Source organism: Balaenoptera musculus, chromosome 10, assembly GCF_009873245.2.
Source record: "Balaenoptera musculus isolate JJ_BM4_2016_0621 chromosome 10, mBalMus1.pri.v3, whole genome shotgun sequence".
Lineage (NCBI taxonomy): Eukaryota > Metazoa > Chordata > Mammalia > Artiodactyla > Balaenopteridae > Balaenoptera > Balaenoptera musculus.
The window spans coordinates 10,369,644-10,383,322 of NC_045794.1; the positions used below are offsets into that span (position 1 = coordinate 10,369,644).

General features: G+C 41.0%; 1 protein-coding gene across 1 annotated transcript; it reads left to right on the forward strand.

The window, feature by feature from the left end:
- The first annotated feature begins 11,929 nt into the window (after nucleotides 1-11,929).
- Nucleotides 11,930-13,182, forward strand: LOC118901979 (protein FAM122A). Its single transcript, XM_036865817.1, has one exon. The coding sequence runs from the start codon at nucleotides 12,020-12,022 to the stop codon at nucleotides 12,887-12,889; it is 870 nt and encodes a 289-aa protein (XP_036721712.1). The 5' UTR covers nucleotides 11,930-12,019; the 3' UTR covers nucleotides 12,890-13,182.
- The last annotated feature ends 497 nt before the right edge of the window (nucleotides 13,183-13,679 follow it).

Genomic DNA, 13,679 nt, shown 5'->3' on the forward strand with positions numbered 1-13,679 from the left:
AGTACAGACCGTCTTTCTGGACTGTTGTGTTTTGGGGGGTTTAAGATTGTGTTGTGGAATACAAGTGGTAGATAGATAGAGTTAATTACAAAGAAAGTGGAGAAAAGACAGGAGATAGGTTTTCAGAAACAGTAGGATGGGTAGAAGTAGAGAAATTTACAATGACATCCTCTTAAATGAAATGTAAATTGTTTTGTAGTCAAGGTCCCAAACGGTCTCGTTTTAGAAGTGGAGAAGGAGGTCTCCGGCCTTTCTTCTAGTCCCATCTTAGTGTAATTCCTTAGTTCTGCTTTCCTGATTTAAGAAACTGAGGGCTTCAAAACAACCAACCAACCTCTCCCCCTCCCCCAATTGCAAACAATTCCCACACCTAACTTTTATGACTTAAAGGGAGTATCTTGCAATAGTCATTAGTAATGCTGGCCCAGAGAAAATTCTCCCTTATTTCTCATCTGAATCATAAAACCAGTTAATACAGTATTCATTGTATCATGGCTTCATGATATTAGCTAGAGTGGTTTTACTTCCTCTGTACAGAGCTAAAGTGAGATAAGGAAAATACCTCTACCTTATGAAGGGGTTTTAGGATCCCAGTGATGGGGTTTCAGCTGGGCAGGCTATTCTAGGCTTAAAAGCAGGCCCAGAATTCCAGGCTCTCTGGAATTTAAGGGCACTCAGGGGATTCTAGTAGTTGCCCGGAGGGATCTAGACTCAACTAGATTATTCTTTTCTTAGTCCCTCAAAAATGTGATGAATATCCTAGAACTTGGCTGACTCTATAAAGACATCTGGCTTACAGCCAGAGTGTTTTCCAGGTAGCTTCCTACCTGCAGATACATCCAAAAATCCAAATCAAAGACTCTGTCTACCCCAGGTCCCTCAAAGCCCTGGGAAATGAGACCAGAAAGAACCACAGGCTGTGGTATTGGTTACAGAAAATGAAGGCGTCCAAGTTATCAAAAGCAGGTAACAAAATAACATCAAGCAGGTATGCTCCAAAGACTTGAATGCAGAATTAGAGAGTTTACAAGAAGTCTTAATCCACATAGTTCTCAAGGTGAAATCTAGCCTCAGGGCTGATAATAAATCAGGGTGTGAGTCACCCCTCTTCAGCAGGAATGACGAGAGACCCAGACCCTGGCACTAGAGACTCCAGGGCTACCCACACCCACATTCTTTTTCATGCCTCACCTGTCCCAGGTATGCACTAAAAATAACTGCAGAAACTTGAACTCTGGGAAATCACACTGAACAGTCTCACCTAGAAGAAAGAGTTGATTTGTGCCCAGTGGAAGAGAGACAGGGAAAAATGGGCTCATGTAGAGACCATGTAATCTCTAGTTGGTGGGCCCTGATGTCTTCATACTCTTGAAGTTTTTAATCTGTGTGTAGTCCACCCAATACCTTCCAAAACTGTAATTCTTCATTAACCTGTGGATGCCATCTAGGCACTGGAGGAAACTGGAGGGATGTGGGACACAGCACAGTGTGGGGAAAGTGTTAGGAGACTCGTTCGCGCTGTAGCTCCGTGACCTCGTGAGAGTTACTGCACCTCGATTTCTCTCACTTGTTAATACGGAAATAGGAGCATCTCGCCAATCTGCCTCAGAGTCTTGAAGCTGGTTTTATTTATTTTTATATTCTGTTCCCTCCCTCTCTCCCTTCCAGTGTCTGCTCTATCCCAGCCACTGTGCCAGGTACCAGGAAGACCATACTGAAGAGAAAAGTCAGACGCTGTCTTGGATGAACTCAGTCTTAGCGTGCGTGGTATTGTGGTCGTGCTTGCCCAGGGAGCGGGGCCCAAGGCCTGTTCGTGGGTGTGACTCTAACATCTTGCAGGGCCCAGCACACAGTGAAGGTTCAATATCTGTCCTTTTCTGAAACATGCTGTGTATTGGCATCTTCACACGTGTCTTTAGTTCCCTTCAATCCTGAAAGGTGGATGTTATTGTTCCCATTATAAGCTAAGGAGCCGGACTATCCAATCTGCTTCTTACCAGCTGTGAGACCTTGGGCAAAGTATTCAACCTTTTCTTGTTTCAATCTCCTTATCTGAAGAAACACAGATAGTAATAAATCTACCTTGTGAGGTTTAAGTGAACTGTACTGTGGCTTTCCTCAAATGATCAATAAGTGTTAGCCATTGTGATTGTCATTATTATTACTATTATTACAGATGAAGAGTGGCTAAGTAGCTTGCCCATACAGCTTGTCATACAGCGTGTAAGGGACCAAATTTGCTTTCAAGCCTCTACTCTTCATGCTAAATACACTGTGTTAAGTGTGTGTGTATAATTTCATATTATTCATTCAGCAAGTGCTTATTGCATGAAGATTGAGCCATCATTTGTAATGTATATTTTTTCCTTTGGAAAAATGTATTCCACATAACAAACAAGTATGACACAAATGAGCTTTCAGACTCCAGCCTATTCAATATTTGCAGATTGGAACGGCCAGGTGGGAGAATATGACATTTTCATTTCCACCAGTAGATGGCAGAAGGGAGAAAAGATACCCCTAAATGGGAGGAATTTTCACAGTGGCTGATTAAAAGGGCTCTTTGTCTAATGTTTGGCCCACAGTGACTAAGGGCCCGGGGGGTCAGGGTGGGTATGAGAACTACCTTCAGGTATTTGAAGGTGTCAGCCTTCGAGATCTACTAGGTTGACCCAGAAGATGGGGACTGGGGATAGAAGTAAACTGAGGTTCAGATGTAGTAAGAAGAAGAAGCTGCATTCCACTATTATCTCTTCCTCAGTCCCAGCCTGCATTCCCTACCGTTCGGCCTGCAAGCAGCTTTGTTCTTTTGAAAAGTCTGCCCTTCCCTCCTGGGATTTTAAGTCCCTTGTCCTCCGTTTATGCCCCCTCCAACTCCCACCCCAGTCCGTAACCTCAGAGTACTGTTACTCTCCCCCTGACATCACTGCCTACTCCCACTACATGTTCGTGTTTCTGAGTGTAAATTTGCCGAGCTATGAATCCCCCTTCTGTTGTACCTTCCCTTTTACTGCATATCCATCTAGTAAGCTTTGTCCATAGCCCTCACTCCTCCGTCAAATAAGCCTGGTGCTGGTTAGCTGGAGAGCCACTTGTTCCTTCATTCTGTCCTAAAGACATATCTTTCAGCTCCAAGTGATGGGGCGTTGTCCCTCTGGTTCTAAAAGAGTGGTAGCAGCCTTCAGGTGTGGTGGTCAGAAATAACGGCGCTAACTCCACTGTCACTGACTTCTGTGCCGGCTTTTTCTCCACACATGCCTTTCGCGGGGGGAGTCCGCTGGTGACTCCTGCCCAACACCTGACCTCTTAGAAACTCTCCAACCCAAGCTGTTCCATCCTGTGCCGACTTCAAACCAACATCCTTATTGGGTTTGCTGGGTGGGTCAAAGCAGTAGGGACCAGGAGAAGGTTTCTTATTTGACATATTTCTACTTGTATATTTGTAATGGCTTGTTTGTTGCTCTTTACGTAAGGATGTGGAGAGCCTGCTGTGTGCTAGGGATTTGCTAGGTGCTTGGCATATACTGTTTCATTTACTGGAGATAATGAGTCATTTCTTGAGGAAGCAGAAAAGCTTGTTTGTGATATTTTAAAATCACAACCTGGTCACTCCTTATTCTTCATCTTCCATGATTTCTTAAATTCATCCAAAGCTGTTCAGGAAATTAGCATGGTGAGCTGATGCTGACAAAATGAAATAGAGATTTGATCACAGCATAGATAATCTGTGACTTCTGTGTCCATTTGGTTGATCTGGGTAGAATCCAAAGGCCTGAGGGTGAGTGGGGGAGTGGAAGAGATGCCTCTCTTCACCATAGTTTTATATTTCACAAGTCTTTATAAAATTAATAAATTTGATGTTTGGACTCGGTCATAATATTCATGTGAAACCTCACCCCAAACCAGAATTTTAGGGTTGAGAGGAACTTGGTGATCAACCAGATTGTTAATTTTTCCTTTGAGGATACTTAAAGGCAGTATGTGTATCTTTGTAAGTTTGTACATGTTTTACAGTGTGTGTAAGTTGTGTGTGTTTTTATAACATGCTCACAAGGTTATAGCCAACTTAAAGAGAGACACTATTCTTCAAAAAAGTTCTACTCACTGCTGAGGGCCTGGGTTTGACCCCTGTTTCAGGAACTAAGATCCCACCAGCCATGCAGCACAGCCAAAAAAAAAAAAAAAAAAAAAAAAAAGCTGTGATGGAATTTTGTTCATAATACCTGCCTAAAGGGAAAAAAACGCTTGCTTTTCAGGATAATAGCTTAAGACTGAAGTCTCCTTTTTGAGAAACGTGGTGGAAGATGTTGAGGGACAAATATGTGTTTTAGGTGGCCCTGGTTAGCCTGATTTTCCTAACAAATGCCGGTGTTGTCCCCAACCAGGTTCCAGGTGCTTTCTCGGGAGGAGTACGGGTAACTCATATTTCAAGGCTCACCTCTTTAACATCTTTACCCAGGTGAACTCCAACTGATGTGTGATCACCAAGGGCGGCCTGGAAGGAGGCCAAAAGCCCCCGAAGGACAAGGTTCAGACCAGCGGTTTCCGTGGGGAAGAGAGAAGAGCCACCTCTGGGCTGATCACATGGGTAGGGTGTGGGGAGGGAAAGGAAAGAAGGAGAGAGTGTATCTCCTGAGATTGATGGCCTGGCGTGGGCTGTGGAGTTTATGGTACTGGGCAGGAGGGCAGTCATTTCCTGCCTCTTCTCCTCCACCCTGCAGACTCCCTGAGTCACGCACTGGCCAGTGGCCCGTGGCCAGGGCTCGTTTCTTTTCCCTCTGACCTCGAGGAGCAGTGGCCACAGTGGGACACAGACATCCAGCGGAGTGCATGACAGTTTATCGGAGTATGAGAAGAAGATACTAGAATTTTTACTTATATTTATTTTTAACTCATCCTTTTTGAATTTCTATTCTTGTATATTTTTTATAATGCACATAAAGTATTATTATTATTATTATTTTTTTAAATTTTATAGCTACTTTTATTTTTATTTATTTATTTATTTTTGGCTGTGCTGGGTCTTCAGTTCGTGCGAGGGCTTTCTCTAGTTGCGGCAAGTGGGGGCCACTCTTCATCGCGGTGCGGGGACCGCTCTTCATCGCGGTGCGCGGGCCTTTCACTATCGCGGCCCCTCCCGTTGCGGGGCACAGGCTCCAGACGCGCAGGCTCAGTAGTTGTGGCTCACGGGCCCAGCTGCTCCGCGGCATGTGGGATCTTCCCAGACCAGGGCTCGAACCCGTGTCCCCTGCATTAGCAGGCAGATTCTCAACCACTGCACCACCAGGGAAGCCCTAAAGTATTATTTTAATGACAACTTATATACAAGTATGGAAGTATCTTAAAAATGTTAAATAGGGATGCACTATTGGGAAAGTTGGAGACTAAAGCCCTAGGAAATTATTCTGATAACAGTCCTTTAGAAGAATTACGTTTCATTCTGAAATTAATTTTCAAACAAAACTCTGATATATCCTTACAGTTTAAAAAAAATTTTTTTTAAAGAGCAGTTTTAGGTTCACAGCAAAATTGAGAGGAAGGTATGGAGATTTCCCATATACCCTGCTGTCCCCACGCGTGTATAGCCTCCCCCATTATCAACATCCCCTACCAGAGTGGTACATGTGTTAACAATCACTGAACCCACATTGACCCATCATAATCACCTGAAGTCCATAGTTTACCTTAGGGTTCACTCTTGGTGTTGTACCTTCTATGGGTTTGGACAAATGTATAATGATGTGTATCTACCATTGTAGTATCATAGAGTATTTTCACTGCCCTGTAAATCCTCTGTGCTCCACCTGTTGGTCCCTCCCTGTGCCCTGAAACCCTGGCAACCACTGATATTTTTACGGTCTCCATAGTTTTGCCTTTTCCAGGATGTCATATGGTTGGAATCATACAGTATATATATAGCCTTTCCGATTAGCTTCCATCGCATTATAGCTCATTTCTTTTAAGCGCTGAATAATATTCCATTCCCTGGATGTATCATAGTTTATCCATTCACCTACTGAAGGACATCTTGGTTGCTTTCAAGTTTTGGCAATTATGAATAAAGTTGCTATAAACATTCCTGTGCAGGTTTTTCCTCCCCCCACTTCTCTTTTAATGTGGTAAAATACACATAACATAAAATTTACCATCTTAACCATTTTAAAGTGTACAGTTCAGTGGTATTAAATACATTCACATTGTTGTGCAACCACTACCGCCATCCATCCCCATGGCTCTTTTCATCTTGCAGGATTGAAACTCTACCCATTAAACAATAACTCCCCTTTCTCCCCTCCCCTCAACCCCTGGCAACCACCATTATACTATCCATCCTTATGATTTCGACTAAGTACCTCATGTAAGTAGAATTATACTGTGTTTGTCATTTTGTGACTGGTTTATTTCACTCAGCATAATGTCCTCAAGGTTCATCCATGTTATAGCATATTGCAGAATTGCCTTCCTTTAAAGAAGGCAATAAAGAATTGTATGTATGGACCACTTGTATCTATAGACCACATTTTGCTTATGCATTCATCTGTTAAGTGCACACTTGGATTGCTTTCATGTTTTAGCTATTGTGAATAAGGCTGTTATGAATGTGGGTGTATAAATATCTCTTTGAGACTCTGCTTGCAATTCTTTTGGGTATATATACCCAGAAGGGAAATTGTTGGGTCATAGGTAATTCTATTTTTAATTTTTTGAGGAAGCACCAAACGATTTTCCACAGCAGCTGTACCATTTTACATTTCCACAAACAGTGCACAAGTGTTCCAATTTCTACAACCTCACCAAAAGCTGTTTTTTTCTGTCTTTTGTTTGTTTCTTGTTAGCCGCCATCCTAATTTGTGTGAGGTAGAATCCCACTGTAGTTTTGATTTGAATTTCCCTAGGTGATGTTGAATATCTTTTCATGTGCTTACTGGACATTTGTATATCTTCTTTGGAGAAAAGTATTCAAGTCCTTTGCTCAGTTTTGAATCAGCTGCAAACAGAGATAATGTATTCCTTTCTGATTTGGGTGCCTTTTACTTCTTTTTTCTTGCCTAATTGTTCAGGCTAGCACTTCTAGTACTATGTTAAATAGAAAGGGTGAAAGCGGACATCTTTACCTTGTTCCCAGTCTTAGAGGAAAAGCTTTCAGTCTTTTATCATTGCATATGAGGTTTGCTATGGCTTTTTAATATATGGCTTTTATTATGTTGAAGTAGTTTCCTCTGCTCCTAGTTTGCTGAATGTTTTTATCGTGGAAGGGTATCAGATTCTTTTTCTGCATTAATTATATGATCACGTGTCTTTTCCCCTTCATTCTATTGATGTCATGCATTATATCAATCAATTTTCCAATGTTGAACCATTCTTGCTTTCCAGGAGTAAATCCCAGTTGGTCACTTGTAATCCTTTTAATATGCTGCTGAATTCTGTTTCCTACTATTTTGTTGAGGATTTTTGCATAAATGTTCATGGGGAATATTGTTTTGTGGTTTTCTTGTAGTGTTTTTGTCTGGCTTTGGTATCAGGGTAATCCAGGCCTCAGATAATCACTTAGAAAGTATTCCTTCCTGGGAATTCCCTGGCAGTCCTGTGGTTAGGACTTGGTGCTTTCACTGCTGTGGCCCGGGTTCAATACCTGGTTGGGGAACTAAGATCCCGCAAGCTGCACAGCATGGAAAAAAAAAAAAAAAAAGTATTCCTTCCTTTTCAGTTTTTTGAAAAAGTTTGAGAAGGATTGGTATCAGTTCTTTAAAGAGGTTTAAAGTCATTTATAGTATATTTGGTAGAATTCACAAGTGAAACCATCAGGTCCAGGGCTTTTCTTTGTTGAGAGATTTTTATTACTGGTTTACTTTCCTTGCTAGTTATAGATCTGTTTAGATTTTCTGTTTCTTCATGATTTAGTCTTGGTAGGTCTTGTGTTTCTAGGAATTTGTCCATTTCGTTGAGGTTATCCAATTTGTTGACATACAGTTGTTCATAGTACCCTCTTACAACCCTTTTTATCTCTGAAGAATCAGGAGTAATGTTTCCACTTTCATTTCTTTTTATTTTATTTTGTTTTTTAATTTTTGGCTGCGTTGGGTGTTCATTGCTGCATGCAGGCTTTCTCTAGTTGCGGTGAGCAGGGAGTACTCTTTGTCACTGTGTGCGGGCTTCTCATTGCAGTGGCTTCTCTTGTTGCGGAGCATAGGCTCTAGGTGTGTGGGCTTCAGTAGTTGCAGCACGCAGGCCCTAGAGCTTGTGGGCTTCAGTAGTTGTGGCATGTAGGCTCAGAAGTTGTGGCTTGTGGGCTCTAGAGTGCAGGCTCAGTAGCTACGGTGCAATGGCTTAGTTGCTCCGTGGCATGTGGGATCTTCCTGGACCAGGGATCGAACTTGTGTCCCCTGCATTGGCAGGCAGATTCTTAACCACTGTGCCACCAGGGAAGTCCCTCTACTTTCATTTCTGATTTTAGTAATTTGAGCCTTCTTTTTTCTTAGTCCATCTAGCTAAAAGTTTGTCAATTTTGTTGATCTTTTCAAAGCAACAATTTTTGGTTTCATTGATTTTCTCTATTGTTTTCTATTCTATATTTGTTTCTCTCTGCTCTAATCTTTATTATTTCCTTCCTCCTGCTAGCTTTGAGTTTAGTTTTTTCTTTTTCTAGTTTCTTAAGTTGTAAACTTAGGTTGTTGATTTGAGGTCTCTGTTGTTTTTATTTTTCCTTCCTTTTCACTTTTCTTTTAATCTACCTGTGTCTTTATATTTAAAGTGGATTTCTTGTAGACAACATATTACTAGGTCTTGTTTTTTGGTCCACTCTGGCATTCTCTGTCTTTTAATTGGTGTGTTTAGACCATTCACATTTAAAGTGATTATTAATATAGCTAGATGAACATTTACCATGTGTAACTATTTTCTTATCATTGCACTTGTTTTTTGATCCTATTTTTATCTTCCTCTTTCCTCCCTTTTTGTTTTTTAATGTGTTTATAGCTGTACATTTTCCCCATAGCACCACTTTTGCCACATTCCATAAGTTTTGGTAAGTTGTATTTTCATTTTCACTACCCTGTAAGTATTTTCTAATTTTCCTTGTGACTTCTTCCTTGATCCATTGGTTGTTTAAAAATGTGTTGTTTAGTTTCTCCACAATTTTGTCAATTTCCAACTTTCCTTTTGTTATTGATTTGTAACTTCATCTGGTTATGGTCAGAGATCATACTTTGTATGTTATCTGTTTTTTAAAGCCTACTGAGACTTAATTTGTGGATTATCCTGGACAATGTCCCACATGCACTTGAGAAGAATGTGTATGTTGCTGTCGTTGGGTAAGGTGTTCTGTGTTTGTCTGCTAGAGCTAGTTGGATTATTTTGTTGCTTAAGTCCTCTATTTGCTTACTTCTCTCTCGTTGTTCTATCCATTATTGTGAGTGGGGTATTGAAGTCTCCAACTATTATTGTAGAAGTTTTTCTCCCTTCAATTCTGCCAGTTTTTGCTTCATATATTTTGATGGTCTATCATTAGGTACGTGAATGTTTATAATTGTTACATCATCTTGCTGTATTGAACATTTTATAATATATAACGCTTTTCTTTGTCTCTTGTAAACTTATTTGATTTAAAGTTGGAACTTCCCAGGTGGTCCAGTGGGTAAGACTCCACACTCCCAATGCAGGGGGCCCGGGTTCAATCCCTGGTCGGGGAACTAGATCCCTCATGCATGCTGCAACTAAGAGTTCACATGTCACAACTAAGAAGACCACATGCTGCAACTAAGAGTCCGCATGCCGCAACTAAAGATCCCACATGCCGCAATGAAGATCCTGCCTGCCACAACTAAGACCCGGCTCAGCCTAAATAAATAAATAAATAAAGTCTATTTTGTCTGATATTAGTAGAGCATCTCTGCTCTCTTTTGGTTACTATTTCCATGGAATATCTTTTCCATCCTTTTACTTTCAATCTGTTTGTGTCTCTGGAGCTGAAGTGTGTCTCTTGTAGACAGTATATGATTGGATCATGTGTTTTTATCCATTCTGCCAATCTCTGTCTTTTGATTGGAGGGTTTAACTCATTTACATTTAAAGTAATTACCAATAAGGAGGGACTCTGTCATTTTGCTATTTGTTTTCTATATGCCTTATGGCTGTTTTTGGTCCCTCATTTCTGCATTGCTGTCTTCTTTTGTGTTTAGTTGATTTTTTGTAGTGAAGTGTTTACCTTTCCTTTTAGCTGTTGTCTTTGTGGTTACCATGGGGATTACATTTAAAATCCTAAAGTTATAGCACTCTAATTTGAATTTATGCCAGCTTAATTTCAATAACATACAAAAACTCTGCTTCTTTACAGTTCTGTCCCCAGTCATTTCTGCTGTTGATGCCACAAAACTGGACTTTTATACATTGTGTGCCCCAAAACGTGAGCTAATAATTCTTTTAAATGCATTTGTTTCTTAAGTTATGTAGAAAGCAAGATTTGGAGTTGCAAACCAAAGTTATAGTAATAATAGCTTTTACACAAGTAATATTTTTTCTTTAAATGTATTAGTCTCTTAAATCATGTAGAAAACAAAAAGTACAGTTACAAAACATTGTTATAATAATACTAGCTTTTATAATTGCCCAGGTATTTACCTTTATTGAGGTCCTTATTTCTTCATATGGCTTCTAGCTACTATCTAGTGTCCTTTCATTTCACCTTGCAGGAATCTGTTGAGCATTTCTTGCAGGGCAGGTCTAGTGGCCACAATGTCCCTGAGCTTTTGTTTATCTGGGGATGTCTTAATTTCTCCCTCACTTTTGAAGGACAGTTGCCACTTAGGATTCATAGTTGACAGGTTTTCTGTTGTTGTCATTTTAGCATTTTGAGTATATCTATCAGCCCACTGGCTTCTGGCCTCCAAGTTTCTGATGAGAACTATGCTGATAATCTTATTTTATTGAGGATCAATAATATTAATAATCTTATTGTATGTGATGATTCACTTCTCTCTTGCTGCTTTCAATATTCTCTCTTTGTCTGTGCCTTTTGAAAGTTTGGTTATAATGTGTCTCAGTGAGGATCTCTTTGAGTTGATCTTACTTAGAGTTCATTAAGCTTCTTAGATGTTTATACTCATGTCTTTCATCAAATTTGGGAAGTTTTTCAGCTGTTATTTCTTCAAATATTCTCTCTGCCCTCTTTTCTCTCTCTTCTCCTTCTGGGACTCCTCCCATGTGTATGCAGGTCTTCTTGATGGTGTCTCACAGGTCCCTTAGGCTCTGTTTACTTTTTGTCGATCTTTTTTTGTTCTTTTCATCAGATTTGATAACTTCCATTGTCCTTTCTTCAAATTCACTAACTCTTTCTTCTGCCTGCTCAAATCTGCCTTTGAATTCCTCTAGTGAATTTTTTCATTTCAGTTATTGAACTTTTCAGTTCTAGAATTTGTTTTTGGTTTCTTTTTAGGTTTTCTCTCTTTATTAATATTTTCCCCAAATTAATGTCAGACACCAAACCACAGATGCAAGAAGTTCAGAAAACACCAAGCAGATAAATGCCAAAAATCGTACACCTAGGCATATCATATTCAAATTACAGAAGTTCAAAGATAAAGAAAAAATCCTGAAAGAAGCTAGAGGAAAAAAATACCTCACCTACAGAGGCACAAAGATAAGAATTTCATCCAACTTTTCTTCAGAAACCATGCAAGCAAGAAGAAAGTGGAGAGAAATATTTAAAGTGTTAAGAGAAAAAAAATCCCACCAACCTAGAATTCTGTACCCTATGAAATTATCCTTCAAAAATGAAGGAGAAACAAAGACTTTCTCAGACAACATGGAGGAAATTTGTTGCCAGTAGATCTGGGGGTGTTGAGGAAGGGAAAATCTTCATCATATATGCCCTTAAGTAACTTATGAGTTTTGAACAATGTGAATACCTATCAAAAACAAATAAAAGAGATTCTCGGTGGCGGTGGCGGCGGCAGCGGCCCTGGACTGCGGGGAATGGGAATCCTAGGTCTTTGAGCACCGCCCCCGCCTCCCTGCCCGCGACATGGCTCAGGAGAAGATGGAGCTGGACCTGGAGCTGCCTCCGGGCACGGTTGGGAGCCCGGCGGAGGGCGGCGGCAGCGGCGGCGGCGGCGGCGGGGGCCTCAGGAGGTCTAACAGCGCCCCCCTGATCCACGGCCTCAGTGACACTTCGCCGGTGTTCCAGGCCGAGGCGCCGAGCGCCAGGCGAAACAGCACAACGTTCCCGAACCGCCACGGCCTGCTACTACCGGCCTCCCCCGTCCGCATGCACAGCAGCCGCTTGCACCAGATCAAACAGGAGGAGGGCATGGACTTGATCAATCGAGAGACCGTCCACGAGCGCGAGGTGCAGAACGCAATGCAGATAAGCCACTCCTGGGAGGAAAGTTTCAGCCTGAGTGACAACGACGTGGAGAAATCCGCCTCCCCGAAACGCATCGATTTCATTCCGGTGTCGCCAGCACCGTCACCCACCCGGGGAATTGGGAAGCAGTGTTTTTCACCATCCTTGCAAAGTTTTGTGAGTAGCAATGGATTGCCTCCAAGTCCTATTCCCAGCCCAACGACCCGATTTACTACCCGGAGAAGCCAGAGTCCAATTAATTGCATTAGACCAAGTGTTCTTGGACCATTGAAAAGAAAATGTGAAATGGAAACTGAATATCAGCCAAAGAGATTTTTCCAGGGCATCACCAACATGCTTTCTTCTGACGTTGCACAGCTGTCAGATCCTGGTGTGTGTGTATCTTCCGATACCCTTGATGGAAACAGCAGCAGTGCCGGATCTTCTTGTAATTCACCAGCGAAAGTCAGCACTACCACCGACTCTCCTGTGTCACCTGCCCAAGCGGCCTCTCCATTTATTCCAGTAGATGAACTTTCATCTAAGTGATTCACCTACCCATCCTGATACTCGGTTTTGTTTTTGTCTTTGCAATGAAGAGAAAAATGAAGTTGGAACAAGCACTGAACTTTGTCGATTAATTTGAGGCTATTTCCTATTTTACCCTTTTTCCTTTTTTGGAATTTCCTGAAATGTTGGTATTCTAGAGAACTTTTATGTCAGATTCCTGCGGGCGCCCTTGAATTCAGTGTAGTAATATTTTCAGACGTTTTCCCAATAAGTGTGTTGAAGCATACATCTTTACGCTGCTAATATGTCTAAATACATATGTTATCCCTTGATTTTTAAAAAAAAAAAAACAAAAAAACAAAAAAACAAAAAAACAAATAAAAATAAGTAACATGTAAATATAACTTATTGAATGAATATCCTTAATTAGCTAGGCACTGTGGAGTTCATAAACAGTTAATCCCAGTGCCTACACTTAAGGGGATTATAACCTAGTGGGAGTGAAAAGATAAGTATGCAAATTACTATAATGTAATTGATGCAGTGATAATTGCTATATCAAAGAGAAATGAAAAATGATAGAAGCCAATGTCTCACAAATGGTTTATTGTTAGTTATATGACCCATTTCCTAATGGTTTGGCACATTTAACTTTTGTTGATTAGCAGATTCAGGATCCTAGGCTGAGCTTGGCTCTGCTCCAGACACCCCTTCCCTTCCCCCCCCACCTACCATCCTACCTCACCCTTACCCTTTCTGGTCTGGTAATTTGTGCAACCATCACCATAATTCAGTTTTAGAACACTTATAAACCCCAAAGTTTTCCTAA

What these genes read in the sequence shown, in the direction of transcription:
- LOC118901979 (XM_036865817.1), top strand. Translation starts at nt 12,020, where the DNA reads ATGGCTCAGGAGAAGATGGAGCTGGACCTGGAGCTGCCTCCGGGCACG.